At 53.7% G+C, this 13,996-nt stretch overlaps 1 protein-coding gene across 1 annotated transcript in view; it reads right to left on the bottom strand.

Moving 5' to 3' along the window:
- LOC137306767 (plexin-B1-like) overlaps positions 1–13,996 on the bottom strand; it is a 104,900-nt gene that overhangs the window by 14,772 nt on the left and 76,132 nt on the right. The window contains exons 25-29 of the mRNA XM_067976132.1: positions 9,716–9,782; positions 9,103–9,249; positions 6,925–7,084; positions 6,454–6,557; positions 2,287–2,374 (exon numbers count right to left, since the gene is read on the bottom strand). Coding sequence (XP_067832233.1) covers positions 2,287–2,374; positions 6,454–6,557; positions 6,925–7,084; positions 9,103–9,249; positions 9,716–9,782 — 566 coding nt within the window. The remainder of the gene's footprint in view (positions 1–2,286; positions 2,375–6,453; positions 6,558–6,924; positions 7,085–9,102; positions 9,250–9,715; positions 9,783–13,996) is intronic.

Genomic DNA, 13,996 nt, shown 5'->3' with positions numbered 1-13,996 from the left:
AGACAAAAAGGTGTGTGAGAAATCCAGTGGACCAAAGTAAAATCGCCAATCCTCCCCCCCGCCTCAGTTAGAAACTAAACCCAGATAGAAGATATAAATTAAATGGTACAATTTTAAAGGGGGCGCAGGAACAGAGAGACAGCAACTTGTGTTTATCCAGCGCCTTTAATGTAGTAAAAACGTCCCCAAGGCGCTTCACAGGAGCGTAAATCAGACCCCGAGCCACATGAGGAGATATTAGGACAGGTGACCAAAAGCTCGGTCAAAGAGGGAGGTTTTAAGGAGCGTCTTAAAGGAGGAGAGAGAGAGGCGGAGAGGTTTAGGGAGGGAATTCCAGAGCTTAGGGCCGAGGAAGCCAATGGTGGAGCGATGGAAATCGGGGATGGACAAGAGGCCAGAATTGGAGGAGCGCAGAGATCTGGGAGCGTTGTAGGGGCTGGAGGAGGTTATAGAGATAGGGAGGGGGGCGAGGGCCATGGAGGGATTTGAAAACAGGTGCAGCAGGTGATCAAGAAGGCCAACGGAATGTTGGCTTTTATTGCTCGGGGGATAGAATATAAAAACAGGGAGGTATTGCTGCAGTTATATAAGGTATTGGTGAGACCGCACCTGGAATACTGCATACAGTTTTGGTCTCCATACTTAAGAAAAGACATACTTGCTCTCGAGGCAGTACAAAGAAGGTTCACTCGGTTAATCCCGGGGATGAGGGGGCGGACATATGAGGAGAGGTTGAGCAGATTGGGACTCTACTCATTGGAGTTCAGAAGAATGAGAGGCGATCTTATTGAAACATATAAGATTGTGAAGGGTCTTGATCGGGTGGATGCGGTAAGGATGTTCCCAAGGATGGGTGAAACTAGAACTAGGGGGCATAATCTTAGAATAAGGGGCTGCTCTTTCAAAACTGAGATGAGGAGAAACTTCTTCACTCGGAGGGTAGTAGGTCTGTGGAATTTGCTGCCCCGGGAAGCTGTGGAAGCTACATCATTAAATAAATTTAAAACAGAAACAGACAGTTTCCTAGAAGTAAAGGGAATTAGGGGTTACGGGGAGCGGGCAGGAAATTGGACATGAATTTAGATTTGTGGTTAGGATCAGATCAGCCATGATCTAATTGAATGGCGGAGCAGGCTCGAGGGGCCGATTGGCCTACTCCTGCTCCTATTTCTTATGTTCTTATGAAAACAAGGATGGAGAATTTTAAAATGGAGGCATTACCCGACCAGGAGCCAATGTAGGTCAGTGAGCACAGGGGGTGATGGGTGAACAGGACTTGGTGCGAGTTGGGACATGGGCAGAGCAGAGTTTTGGATGAGACCTGGGGGTGTACGTGCACAACTCTTCGAAGTTGGCAGGACAAGTTGAGAAGGCAGTTAACAGAAGCTGGGCTTTATAAATGGAGGTATTGAGTACAGAAGCAAGGAAGTTATGCTAAACCCTTTATAAAACACTGTTTAGACCTCAGCTGGAGTATTGTGCCCAATTGTGGGCACCGCACTTTAGGAAGGATGTGAAGGCCTTAGAGAGAGCACTGAAGAGATTTACTAGAATGGTCCCAGGGATGAGGGACTTCAGTTACACGGAGAGACTGGAGAAGCTGGGATTGTTCTCCTTAGAGCAGAGAAGGTTAAAGGGAGATTTAATCGAGGTGTTCAAAATCAGGAAGGGTTTTGATCGAGTAAATAAGGAGAAAGTGTTTCCAGTGGCAGGAGGGTCGGTAACCAGAGGACACAGATTTAAGGTAATTGGTAAAAGAACCAGAGGGGGAGATGAGGAGAACGTTTTTTTACGCAGCGAGTTGTTCTGATCTGGAATTCACTGCCTGAAAGGGCGGTGGAAGCAGATTCAATAATAACTTTCAAAAGGGAATTGGATAAATACTTGAAGGGGAAAAAATTCACAGGGCTCTGGGGAAAGAGCAGGGGGGAGTGGGACTAATTGGATAGATCTTTCAAAGAGCCGGCACAGGCACGATGGGCTGAATGGCCTCCTTCTGTGCTGTACGATCCTAAGGTACAAGATCGAATAGCTCCGTTAAATAGTTCACTCACTGTATAGCGCCTGGGATAACCCTGCCTTCCAATAACACTAACCTCAACCTTCTTTTTGACAGAGAGGAGAGAAACCAGCTCTGTGTCACGTAACAGATAGAGAGAGGGGGCCCTGAATGGGAATCGCAGGTACGTGAAAGTGTTGCTTCACATTCGCCCCGTATTCCGTTACATGCGGTTTTCCAAGAGGTGATACTATAGGAAGGCAGTGACTTGAAAAGACCATACATACTCTCTCCAACGAGGCAGTCTCGGTGGGGGTCCTTGGTGAGATCCGTGTGTGCCCGGGGAACAAGAGCAACCGTCCCACCATCTGGGACCTGGAAGGCAGGAGACAGGACGGAACACGTCAACTCCAGCCTCATCGTCACAACAAAGTGTAAGCCCCACCTTTTGCCTATTCCTGTGGTGTACTGGTGTAAGTGTGACTGTTCCTGTCGTGTACTGGTGTAAGTGGGACTATTCCTGTCGTGTACTGGTGTAAGTGGGACTAGTCCTGTCGTGTACTGGTGTAAGTGGGACTATTCCTGTCGTGTACTGGTGTAAGTGGGACTAGTCCTGTCGTGTACTGGTGTAAGTGGGACTATTCCTGTAGTGTACTGGTGTAAGTGGGACTAGTCCTGTCGTGTACTGGTGTAAGTGGGACTATTCCTGTCGTGTACTGGTGTAAGTGGGACTGTTCCTGTCGTGTACTGGTGTAAGTGGGACTATTCCTGTCGTGTACTGGTGTAAGTGGGACTAGTCCTGTCGTGTACTGGTGTAAGTGGGACTATTCCTGTCGTGTACTGGTGTAAGTGGGACTGTTCCTGTCGTGTACTGGTGTAAGTGGGACTATTCCTGTCGTGTACTGGTGTAAGTGGGACTGTTCCTGTCGTGTACTGGTGTAAGTGAGACTGTTCCTGTCGTGTACTGGTGTAAGTGGGACTAGTCCTGTCGTGTACTGGTGTAAGTGGGACTGTTCCTGTCGTGTACTGGTGTAAGTGGGACTATTCCTGTCGTGTACTGGTGTAAGTGGGACTATTCCTGTCGTGTACTGGTGTAAGTGGGACTATTCCTGTCGTGTACTGGTGTAAGTGGGACTATTCCTGTCGTGTACTGGTGTAAGTGGGACTATTCCTGTCGTGTACTGGTGTAAGTGGGACTATTCCTGTCGTGTACTGGTGTAAGTGGGACTAGTCCTGTCGTGTACTGGTGTAAGTGGGACGATTCCTGTCGTGTACTGGTGTAAGTGGGACTATTCCTGTGGTGTACTGGTGTAAGTGGGACTATTCCTGTGGTGTACTGGTGTAAGTGGGACTATTCCTGTGGTGTACTGGTGTAAGTGGGACTATTCCTGTCGTGTACTGGTGTAAGTGGGACTATTCCTGTGGTGTACTGGTGTAAGTGGGACTATTCCTGTCGTGTACTGGTGTAAGTGGGACTATTCCTGTCGTGTACTGGTGTAAGTGGGACTGTTCCTGTGGTGTACTGGTGTAAGTGGGACTATTCCTGTCGTGTACTGGTGTAAGTGGGACGATTCCTGTCGTGTACTGGTGTAAGTGGGACTGTTCCTGTCGTGTACTGGTGTAAGTGGGACTATTCCTGTCGTGTACTGGTGTAAGTGGGACTATTCCTGTCGTGTACTGGTGTAAGTGGGACTATTCCTGTCGTGTACTGGTGTAAGTGGGACTATTCCTGTCGTGTACTGGTGTAAGTGGGACTGTTCCTGTCGTGTACTGGTGTAAGTGGGACTATTCCTGTGGTGTACTGGTGTAAGTGGGACTATTCCTGTCGTGTACTGGTGTAAGTGGGACTATTCCTGTCGTGTACTGGTGTAAGTGGGACTGTTCCTGTCGTGTACTGGTGTAAGTGGGACTATTCCTGTCGTGTACTGGTGTAAGTGGGACGATTCCTGTCGTGTACTGGTGTAAGTGGGACTATTCCTGTCGTGTACTGGTGTAAGTGAGACTATTCCTGTTGTGTACTGGTGTAAGTGGGACTAGTCCTGTCGTGTACTGGTGTAAGTGGGACGATTCCTGTCGTGTACTGGTGTAAGTGGGACTATTCCTGTGGTGTACTGGTGTAAGTGGGACTATTCCTGTGGTGTACTGGTGTAAGTGGGACTATTCCTGTGGTGTACTGGTGTAAGTGGGACTATTCCTGTCGTGTACTGGTGTAAGTGGGACTATTCCTGTGGTGTACTGGTGTAAGTGGGACTATTCCTGTCGTGTACTGGTGTAAGTGGGACTATTCCTGTCGTGTACTGGTGTAAGTGGGACTGTTCCTGTGGTGTACTGGTGTAAGTGGGACTATTCCTGTCGTGTACTGGTGTAAGTGGGACGATTCCTGTCGTGTACTGGTGTAAGTGGGACTGTTCCTGTCGTGTACTGGTGTAAGTGGGACTATTCCTGTCGTGTACTGGTGTAAGTGGGACTGTTCCTGTAGTGTACTGGTGTAAGTGGGACTGTTCCTGTCGTGTACTGGTGTAAGTGGGACTATTCCTGTGGTGTACTGGTGTAAGTGGGACTATTCCTTTCGTGTACTGGTGTAAGTGGGACTATTCCTGTGGTGTACTGGTGTAAGTGGGACTATTCCTGTCATGTACTGGTGTAAGTGGGACTGTTCCTGTAGTGTACTGGTGTAAGTGGGACTATTCCTGTCGTGTACTGGTGTAAGTGGGACTGTTCCTGTCGTGTACTGGTGTAAGTGAGACTGTTCCTGTCGTGTACTGGTGTAAGTGGGACTATTCCTGTCGTGTACTGGTGTCAGTGGGACTATTCCTGTCGTGTACTGGTGTCAGTGGGACTATTCCTGTCGTGTACTGGTGTAAGTGGGACTATTCCTGTAGTGTACTGGTGTAAGTGGGACTAGTCCTGTCGTGTACTGGTGTCAGTGGGACTATTCCTGTCGTGTACTGGTGTAAGTGGGACTGTTCCTGTCGTGTACTGGTGTCAGTGGGACTAGTCCTGTCGTGTACTGTTGTAAGTGGGACTATTCCTGTCGTGTACTGGTGTAAGTGGGACTATTCCTTTCGTGTACTGGTGTAAGTGGGACTAGTCCTGTCGTGTACTGGTGTAAGTGGGACTAGTCCTGTCGTGTACTGGTGTAAGTGGGACTATTCCTGTCGTGTACTGGTGTAAGTGGGACTAGTCCTGTCGTGTACTGGTGTAAGTGGGACTGTTCCTGTCGTGTACTGGTGTAAGTGGGACTATTCCTGTCGTGTACTGGTGTAAGTGGGACTATTCCTGTCGTGTACTGGTGTAAGTGGGACTAGTCCTGTCGTGTACTGGTGTAAGTGAGACTATTCCTGTCGTGTACTGGTGTAAGTGGGACTAGTCCTGTCGTGTACTGGTGTAAGTGGGACTGTTCCTGTCGTGTACTGGTGTAAGTGGGACTAGTCCTGTCGTGTACTGGTGTAAGTGGAACTAGTCCTGTCGTGTACTGGTGTAAGTGGAACTAGTCCTGTCGTGTACTGGTGTAAGTGGGACTATTCCTGTCGTGTACTGGTGTAAGTGGGACTAGTCCTGTCGTGTACTGGTGTAAGTGGAACTAGTCCTGTCGTGTACTGGTGTAAGTGGGACTATTCCTGTCGTGTACTGGTGTAAGTGGGACTGTTCCTGTCGTGTACTGGTGTAAGTGAGACTGTTCCTGTCGTGTACTGGTGTAAGTGGGACTAGTCCTGTCGTGTACTGGTGTCAGTGGGACTAGTCCTGTCGTGTACTGGTGTAAGTGGGACTATTCCTGTCGTGTACTGGTGTAAGTGGGACTATTCCTTTCGTGTACTGGTGTAAGTGGGACTAGTCCTGTCGTGTACTGGTGTAAGTGAGACTATTCCTGTCGTGTACTGGTGCAAGTGGGACTAGTCCTGTCGTGTACTGGTGTAAGTGGGACTGTTCCTGTCGTGTACTGGTGTAAGTGGGACTAGTCCTGTCGTGTACTGGTGTAAGTGGGACTATTCCTGTCGTGTACTGGTGTAAGTGGGACTGTTCCTGTCGTGTACTGGTGTAAGTGAGACTGTTCCTGTCGTATACTGGTGTAAGTGGGACTGTTCCTGTCGTGTACTGGTGTAAGTGGGACTATTCCTGTCGTGTACTGGTGTAAGTGAGACTGTTCCTGTCGTATACTGGTGTAAGTGGGACTATTCGTGTCGTGTACTGGTGTAAGTGGGACTATTCCTGTCGTGTACTGGTGTAAGTGGGACTGTTCCTGTCGTGTACTGGTGTAAGTGGGACTATTCCTGTCGTGTACTGGTGTAAGTGGGACTAGTCCTGTCGTGTACTGGTGTAAGTGGGACTATTCCTGTCGTGTACTGGTGTAAGTGGGACTAGTCCTGTCGTGTACTGGTGTAAGTGGGACTAGTCCTGTCGTGTCCTGGTGCGATATTGTGAGCAGTCACGTGGTGCCCAGATCCCTCGCTCACCTTGTAATGTTGGAGTGTGTTAAGTCGCTTCCACTGACCCTGAACCACAGAGGTCACATCCTCGTTCGACAGGGTCAAGTGTCCCGCCATTCCAGCCCGCCACTCTGAGCAACAAAAAATAAAATCTGCAATTAAATCACCCTCGACGCACAAATCAATCATCAATGTACAGACACCTATAACAACTGGCATTTATACAGTGCGTTTAACATCGCGAAACTTCACAGGAGCGTAAATCAGACATCGAACCACAGGGGGAGAGAATAGGACGGGTGATCAATTAAGTGAGATATTAGGGGGTACAGTACCCAGGAAAGGGGGGGCTTCTATCTCTCGTCGGTGGGAAACACTAACTGTCCCGGGGTAGAGTACGCAGGAGGGGGGGTGGGGGTTCTATCTCTCAGCAGTCGATGGGGGGGCGGGTGGCAGGGAGACCAGAGCTTTGTGATGAGGTACTCACGGTACACTTACCCAGATCGAGGCTCTCCGCTGCGGGGCGCTGAGAGTACGGTGCTCCTTTGTGAATCTGGTCCAGGATCTTTTCCTTTGCCTGGGTGATGGTGTCCACGTCGAGAACCTTGGCAGGGACCATGGGGACCTCCCCACCATTTTTCATCAGGACATTGAGGGTCTGGGACACGAGAGGGAGAGGTCATTGTTAACAGCGATCGATGCTCTTCGAAGGCAGTTCAGAAATATACACCCCCAAGCCGGCAGACGGGGCCTCGGTTTAACGTTTCAACTGAAAGTCAGCACCTCCAACGATGCAGCACTCCCTCAGGACTGACCCTCCGACAGTGCGGCACTCCCTCAGGACTGACCCTCCGACAGTGCGGCACTCCCTCAGTACTGACCCTCCGACAGTGCGGCGCTCCCTCAGTACTGACCCTCCGACAGTGCAGCACTCCCTCAGTACTGACCCTCCGACAGTGCGGCACTCCCTCAGTACTGACCCTCCGACAGTGCGGCGCTCCCTCAGTACTGACCCTCCGACAGTGCGGCACTCCCTCAGTACTGACCCTCCGACAGTGCGGCGCTCCCTCAGTACTGACCCTCCGACAGTGCGGCACTCCCTCAGTACTGCCCCTCCGACAGTGCGGCGCTCCCTCAGTACTGCCCCTCCGACAGTGCGGCGCTCCCTCAGTACTGACCCTCCGACAGTGCGGCGCTCCCTCAGTACTGACCCTCCGACAGTGCGGCGCTCCCTCAGTACTGACCCTCCGACAGTGCGGCGCTCCCTCAGTACTGACCCTCCGACAGTGCAGCACTCCCTCAGTACTGCCCCTCCGACAGTGCAGCGCTCCCTCAGTACTGCCCCTCCGACAGTGCAGCGCTCCCTCACTACTGCCCCTCCGACAGTGCGGCGCTCCCTGAATACTGCCCCTCCGACAGTGCAGCGCTCCCTCACTACTGCCCCTCCGACAGTGCGGCGCTCCCTCAATACTGCCCCTCCGACAGTGCGGCACTCCCTCAATACTGCCCCTCCGACAGTGCAGCACTCCCTCAGTACTGACCCTCCGACAGTGCAGCACTCCCTCACTACTGCCCCTCCGACAGTGCAGCACTCCCTCAATACTGCCCCTCCGACAGTGCAGCACTCCCTCAATACTGCCCCTCCGACAGTGCAGCACTCCCTCACTACTGCCCCTCCGACAGTGCAGCACTCCCTCAATACTGCCCCTCCGACAGTGCAGCACTCCCTCAATACTGCCCCTCCGACAGTGCAGCACTCCCTCACTACTGCCCCTCCGACAGTGCAGCACTCCCTCAGTACTGACCCTCCGACAGTGCAGCGCTCCCTCAGTACGGACCCTCCGACAGTGCGGCGCTCCCTCGGTACTGACCCTCCGACAGTGCGGCGCTCCCTCAGTACTGACCCTCCGACAGTGCAGCGCTCCCTCAGTACTGCCCCTCCGACAGTGCGGCGCTCCCTCAGTACTGCCCCTCCGACAGTGCGGCGCTCCCTCAGTACTGACCCTCCGACAGTGCGGCACTCCCTCAGTACTGACCCTCCGACAGTGCGGCGCTCCCTCAGTACTGACCCTCCGACAGTGCCTTTCGCTCCCTCAGTACTGACCCTCCGACAGTGCGGCGCTCCCTCAGTACTGACCCTCCGACAGTGCGGCGCTCCCTCAGTACTGACCCTCCGACAGGGCAGCGCTCCCTCAGTACTGACCCTCCGACAGTGCGGCGCTCCCTCAGTACTGACCCTCCGACAGTGCAGCGCTCCCTCAGTACTGACCCTCCGACAGTGCGGCGCTCCCTCAGTACTGACCCTCCGACAGTGCGGCGCTCCCTCAGTACTGACCCTCCGACAGTGCGGCGCTCCCTCAGTACTGACCCTCCGACAGTGCGGCGCTCCCTCAGTACCGACCCTCCGACAGTGCGGCGCTCCCTCAGTACCGACCCTCCGACAGTGCGGCGCTCCCTCAGTACTGACCCTCCGACAGTGCGGCGCTCCCTCAGTACTGACCCTCCGACAGTGCGGCGCTCCCTCAGTACTGCACTGGAGTGTGAGTATAGAGCAGGCCTTAGACCCACAACAGCAGAGTTTTGGATAATGGGAGGCCGGCCAGGAGCGCATTGGAATAGTCGGAGTCTGGAGGTGACCAGAGTGTGCCGGTTGCCCTGTTGGCCCTCAGTGCTCACCAGAGGCTTGTACTCCACGTCCTCCCGGAGCAGGCGGCTGTCGTTTAACGTATACTTTGCTTTGCCAGTCTTCTCGTCCACCGGTCCTTTATCCACCTGGTGTTTGATGGCCCGTACCAACGTGTAGAGGGGTTCCCCTGCGGACTCCTGGGAGAAGAGGGTGAGTGAAGCAGTCAGGTCTGTGCTGAGAAAGGCCAGGAGAAGGCCCACAGAGCTGCCCAGATTGGGGGAGCAGGATTCATGATGAGCTACACGCACAGAACAGGGCACCATGGGCAAACAGGACTGCACTCATCTCCACACATCCACTCTCTCTCTCTCCCCGTCCGTCTCGCGCCCTTACCCGTCCGTCTCGCGCCCTTCCCCGTCCGTCTCGCGCCCTTCCCCGTCCGTCTCGCGCCCTTCCCCGTCCGTCTCGCGCCCTTCCCCGTCCGTCTCGCGCCCTCTCTTTTTCTCTCTCTCTCTCTCTGTCTCTCTCTCTCTCACCAGGGTGAACCTTTTCACATACAGCTGTGCACGCACTGAATGTGCACACTGTCAGCAGACAGACTCTGCGCACGTACACACCCACTCTGCACGAACTCTCACTCTGAACGTACATCGCCTCACTTACCCGGAGAAAGCTGTAGAGACAGAGAGAGATCCAGTTAGTGAGGAGTTTCTCCACCACTGTTTCCGTCCTGAGGAGACAAACCGACAGAAGCTTTGATTACAGCCGGCACATCAATGTTCATCAAACACTCCCAGGGCAGGTACAGGGTTAGATACAGAGTAAAGCTCCCTCTACACTGTCCCATCAAACACTCCCAGGGCAGGTACACGGTTAGATACAGAGTAAAGCTCCCTCTACACTGTCCCATCAAACACTCCCAGGGCAGGTACAGGGTTAGATACAGAGTAAAGCTCCCTCTACACTGTCCCATCAAACACTCCCAGGGCAGGTACAGAGTTAGATACAGAGTAAAGCTCCCTCTACACTGTCCCATCAAACACTCCCAGGGCAGGTACAGGGTTAGATACAGAGTAAAGCTCCCTCTACACTGTCCCATCAAACACTCCCAGGGCAGCTACAGGGTTAGATACAGAGTAAAGCTCCCTCTACACTGTCCCATCAAACACTCCCAGGGCAGGTACAGGGTTAGATACAGAGTAAAGCTCCCTCTACACTGTCCCATCAAACACTCCCAGGGCAGGTACAGGGTTAGATACAGAGTAAAGCTCCCTCTACACTGTCCCATCAAACACTCCCAGGGCAGGTACAGGGTTAGATACAGAGTAAAGCTCCCTCTACACTGTCCCATCAAACACTCCCAGGGCAGCTACAGGGTTAGATACAGAGTAAAGCTCCCTCTACACTGTCCCATCAAACACTCCCAGGGCAGGTACAGGGTTAGATACAGAGTAAAGCTCCCTCTACACTGTCCCATCAAACACTCCCAGGGCAGGTACAGGGTTAGATACAGAGTAAAGCTCCCTCTACACCGTCCCATCAAACACTCCCAGGGGCAGGTACAGGGTTAGATACAGAGTAAAGCTCCCTCTACACTGTCCCATCAAACACTCCCAGGGCAGGTACAGGGTTAGATACAGAGTAAAGCTCCCTCTACACTGTCCCATCAAACACTCCCAGGGCAGGTATAGCACGGGTTAGATACAGAGTAAAGCTCCCTCTACACTGTCCCATCAAACACTCCCAGGGCAGGTACAGCACGGGTTAGATACAGAGTAAAGCTCCCTCTACACTGTCCCATCAAACACTCCCAGGGCAGGTACAGGGTTAGATACAGAGTAAAGCTCCCTCTACACTGTCCCATCAAACACTCCCAGGGCAGGTACAGGGTTAGATACAGAGTAAAGCTCCCTCTACACCGTCCCATCAAACACTCCCAGGGCAGGTACAGGGTTAGATACAGAGTAAAGCTCCCTCTACACTGTCCCATCAAACACTCCCAGGGCAGGTACAGGGTTAGATACAGAGTAAAGCTCCCTCTACACTGTTCCATCAAACACTCCCAGGGCAGGTACAGGGTTAGATACAGAGTAAAGCTCCCTCTACACCGTCCCATCAAACACTCCCAGGGCAGGTACAGGGTTAGATACAGAGTAAAGCTCCCTCGACACTGTCCCATCAAACACTCCCAGGGCAGGTACAGGGTTAGATACAGAGTAAAGCTCCCTCTACACTGTCCCATCAAACACTCCCAGGGTCAGGTACAGGGTTAGATACAGAGTAAAGCTCCCTCTACACTGTCCCATCAAACACTCCCAGGGTCAGGTACAGGGTTAGATACAGAGTAAAGCTCCCTCTACACTGTCCCATCAAACACTCCCAGGGCAGGTACAGGGTTAGATACAGAGTAAAGCTCCCTCTACACTGTCCCATCAAACACTCCCAGGGTCAGGTACAGGGTTAGATACAGAGTAAAGCTCCCTCTACACTGGCCCGTCAAACACTCCCAGGGCAGGTACAGGGTTAGATACAGAGTAAAGCTCCCTCTGCACTGTCCCATCAAACACTCCCAGGGGCAGGTACAGGGTTAGATACAGAGTAAAGCTCCCTCTACACTGTCCCATCAAACACTCCCAGGGTCAGGTACAGGGTTAGATACAGAGTAAAGCTCCCTTTATTCTGATTTCTGGCATAGATCTGTTGGGCCTAATTATCTGTTTCTTGGCTGTAAATTCTATTAAGAAATTATTCATGGCCCCCTTGTTGTGGAGCCACCCCTCAAGTCGACACAGTTACCCTGCATCCACCCTATTGAACCCCCTTAATCATTTTGAGGACCTCTGTCAGATTCTCAGAGCTGTTGAGTATATTCAAGGCTGAGACGGATGGAACTTTCCCAGAGATTGCGTCTCGCTGACCCAGTGTACTGGGCATCGTGGGTGTGTTTTGTTGAAAGGAACCCAAGACTGAGGAGATCAAAAAGACAGAAGGGACTCCCATTTCTACCGCGCCTCTCACCATCTCAGGACGTCCCAAAGCGCTTCACACTAATGAAGTACTTTTTGAAGTGTGGTCACTGTTTGTAATGTGGGAAACGCAGCAGACAATTTGCGCACAGCAAGATCCCACAAACAGCAATGTGATAATGAGCAGATCATCTGTTTTTTAGTGATGTTGGTTGAGGGATAAATATTGGCCCCAGGACCCCGGGGAGAACTCCCCCTGCTCTTCTTCAAATAGTGGCCGTGGGATCTTTTACATCCACCTGAGAGGGGCAGACGGGGCCTCGGTTTAACATCTCATCCGAAAGACAGCACCTCCAACAGTGCAGCACTCCCTCAGTACCGACCCTCCGACAGTGCGGCGCTCCCTCAGTACTGGCCCTCTGACAGTGCAGCGCTCCCTCAGTACTGACCCTCCGACAGTGCAGCGCTCCCTCAGTACTGACCCTCCGACAGTGCGGCGCTCCCTCAGTACTGACCCTCCGACAGTGCAGCGCTCCCTCAGTACCGACCCTCCGACAGTGCAGCGCTCCCTCAGTACTGACCCTCCGACAGTGCAGCGCTCCCTCAGTACTGACCCTCCGACAGTGCAGCACTCCCTCAGTACTGACCCTCCGACAGTGCGGCGCTCCCTCAGTACCGACCCTCCGACAGTGCAGCGCTCCCTCAGTACTGACCCTCCGACAGTGCAGCACTCCCTCAGTACTGACCCTCCGACAGTGCGGCGCTCCCTCAGTACCGACCCTCCGACAGTGCGGCGCTCCCTCAGTACTGACCCTCCGACAGTGCGGCGCTCCCTCAGTACCGACCCTCCGACAGTGCAGCGCTCCCTCAGTACTGACCCTCCGACAGTGCGGCGCTCCCTCAGTACCGACCCTCCGACAGTGCAGCGCTCCCTCGGTACCGACCCTCCAACAGTGCGGCGCTCCCTCAGTACTGGCCCTCTGACAGTGCAGCGCTCCCTCAGTACTGACCCTCCGACAGTGCAGCGCTCCCTCAGTACTGACCCTCCGACAGTGCGGCGCTCCCTCAGTACTGACCCTCCGACAGTGCAGCGCTCCCTCAGTACCGACCCTCCAACAGTGCGGCGCTCCCTCAGTACTGGCCCTCTGACAGTGCAGCGCTCCCTCAGTACCGACCCTCCGACAGTGCAGCACTCCCTCAGTACCGACCCTCCGACAGTGCAGCGCTCCCTCAGCACTGACCCTCCGACAGTGCAGCACTCCCTCAGTACCGACCCTCCGACAGTGCAGCGCTCCCTCAGTACCGACCCTCCGACAGTGCAGCGCTCCCTCAGTACCGACCCTCCGACAGTGCAGCGCTCCCTCAGTACTGACCCTCCGACAGTGCAGCACTCCCTCAGTACCGACCCTCCGACAGTGCAGCGCTCCCTCAGTACCGACCCTCCGACAGTGCAGCGCTCCCTCAGTACCGACCCTCCGACAGTGCGGCGCTCCCTCAGTACTGACCCTCCGACAGTGCGGCGCTCCCTCAGTACCGACCCTCCGACAGTGCAGCGCTCCCTCAGTACTGACCCTCCGACAGTGCAGCACTCCCTCAGTACTGACCCTCCGACAGTGCGGCGCTCCCTCAGTACCGACCCTCCGACAGTGCAGCGCTCCCTCAGTACCGACCCTCCGACAGTGCAGCGCTCCCTCAGTACCGACCCTCCGACAGTGCGGCGCTCCCTCAGTACTGACCCTCCGACAGTGCAGCGCTCCCTCAGTACCGACCCTCCGACAGTGCGGCGCTCCCTCACTACTGCATCAGGGGTGTCGGCCTGGATTACGGGGCTCGAGTCTCTGGAGTGGGGGCTCGAACCCACGACCTTCTGACCTTGAGGCGAGAGAGTGAGACCCACAGAGTGAGGAGTGCGAGACAGTCACAGAGAGAGAGAGAGGCAGAGAATGAGGAAGGGAATTACACAGAGTTTAACAGCGGA

Source organism: Heptranchias perlo, chromosome 45 (assembly GCF_035084215.1).
Source record: "Heptranchias perlo isolate sHepPer1 chromosome 45, sHepPer1.hap1, whole genome shotgun sequence".
In the NCBI taxonomy this organism is placed as follows: Eukaryota; Metazoa; Chordata; class Chondrichthyes; order Hexanchiformes; family Hexanchidae; genus Heptranchias; species Heptranchias perlo.
The sequence above is the reverse complement of the archived record's forward strand: the minus strand, read 5'-3'. Positions and strand labels throughout refer to the sequence as shown.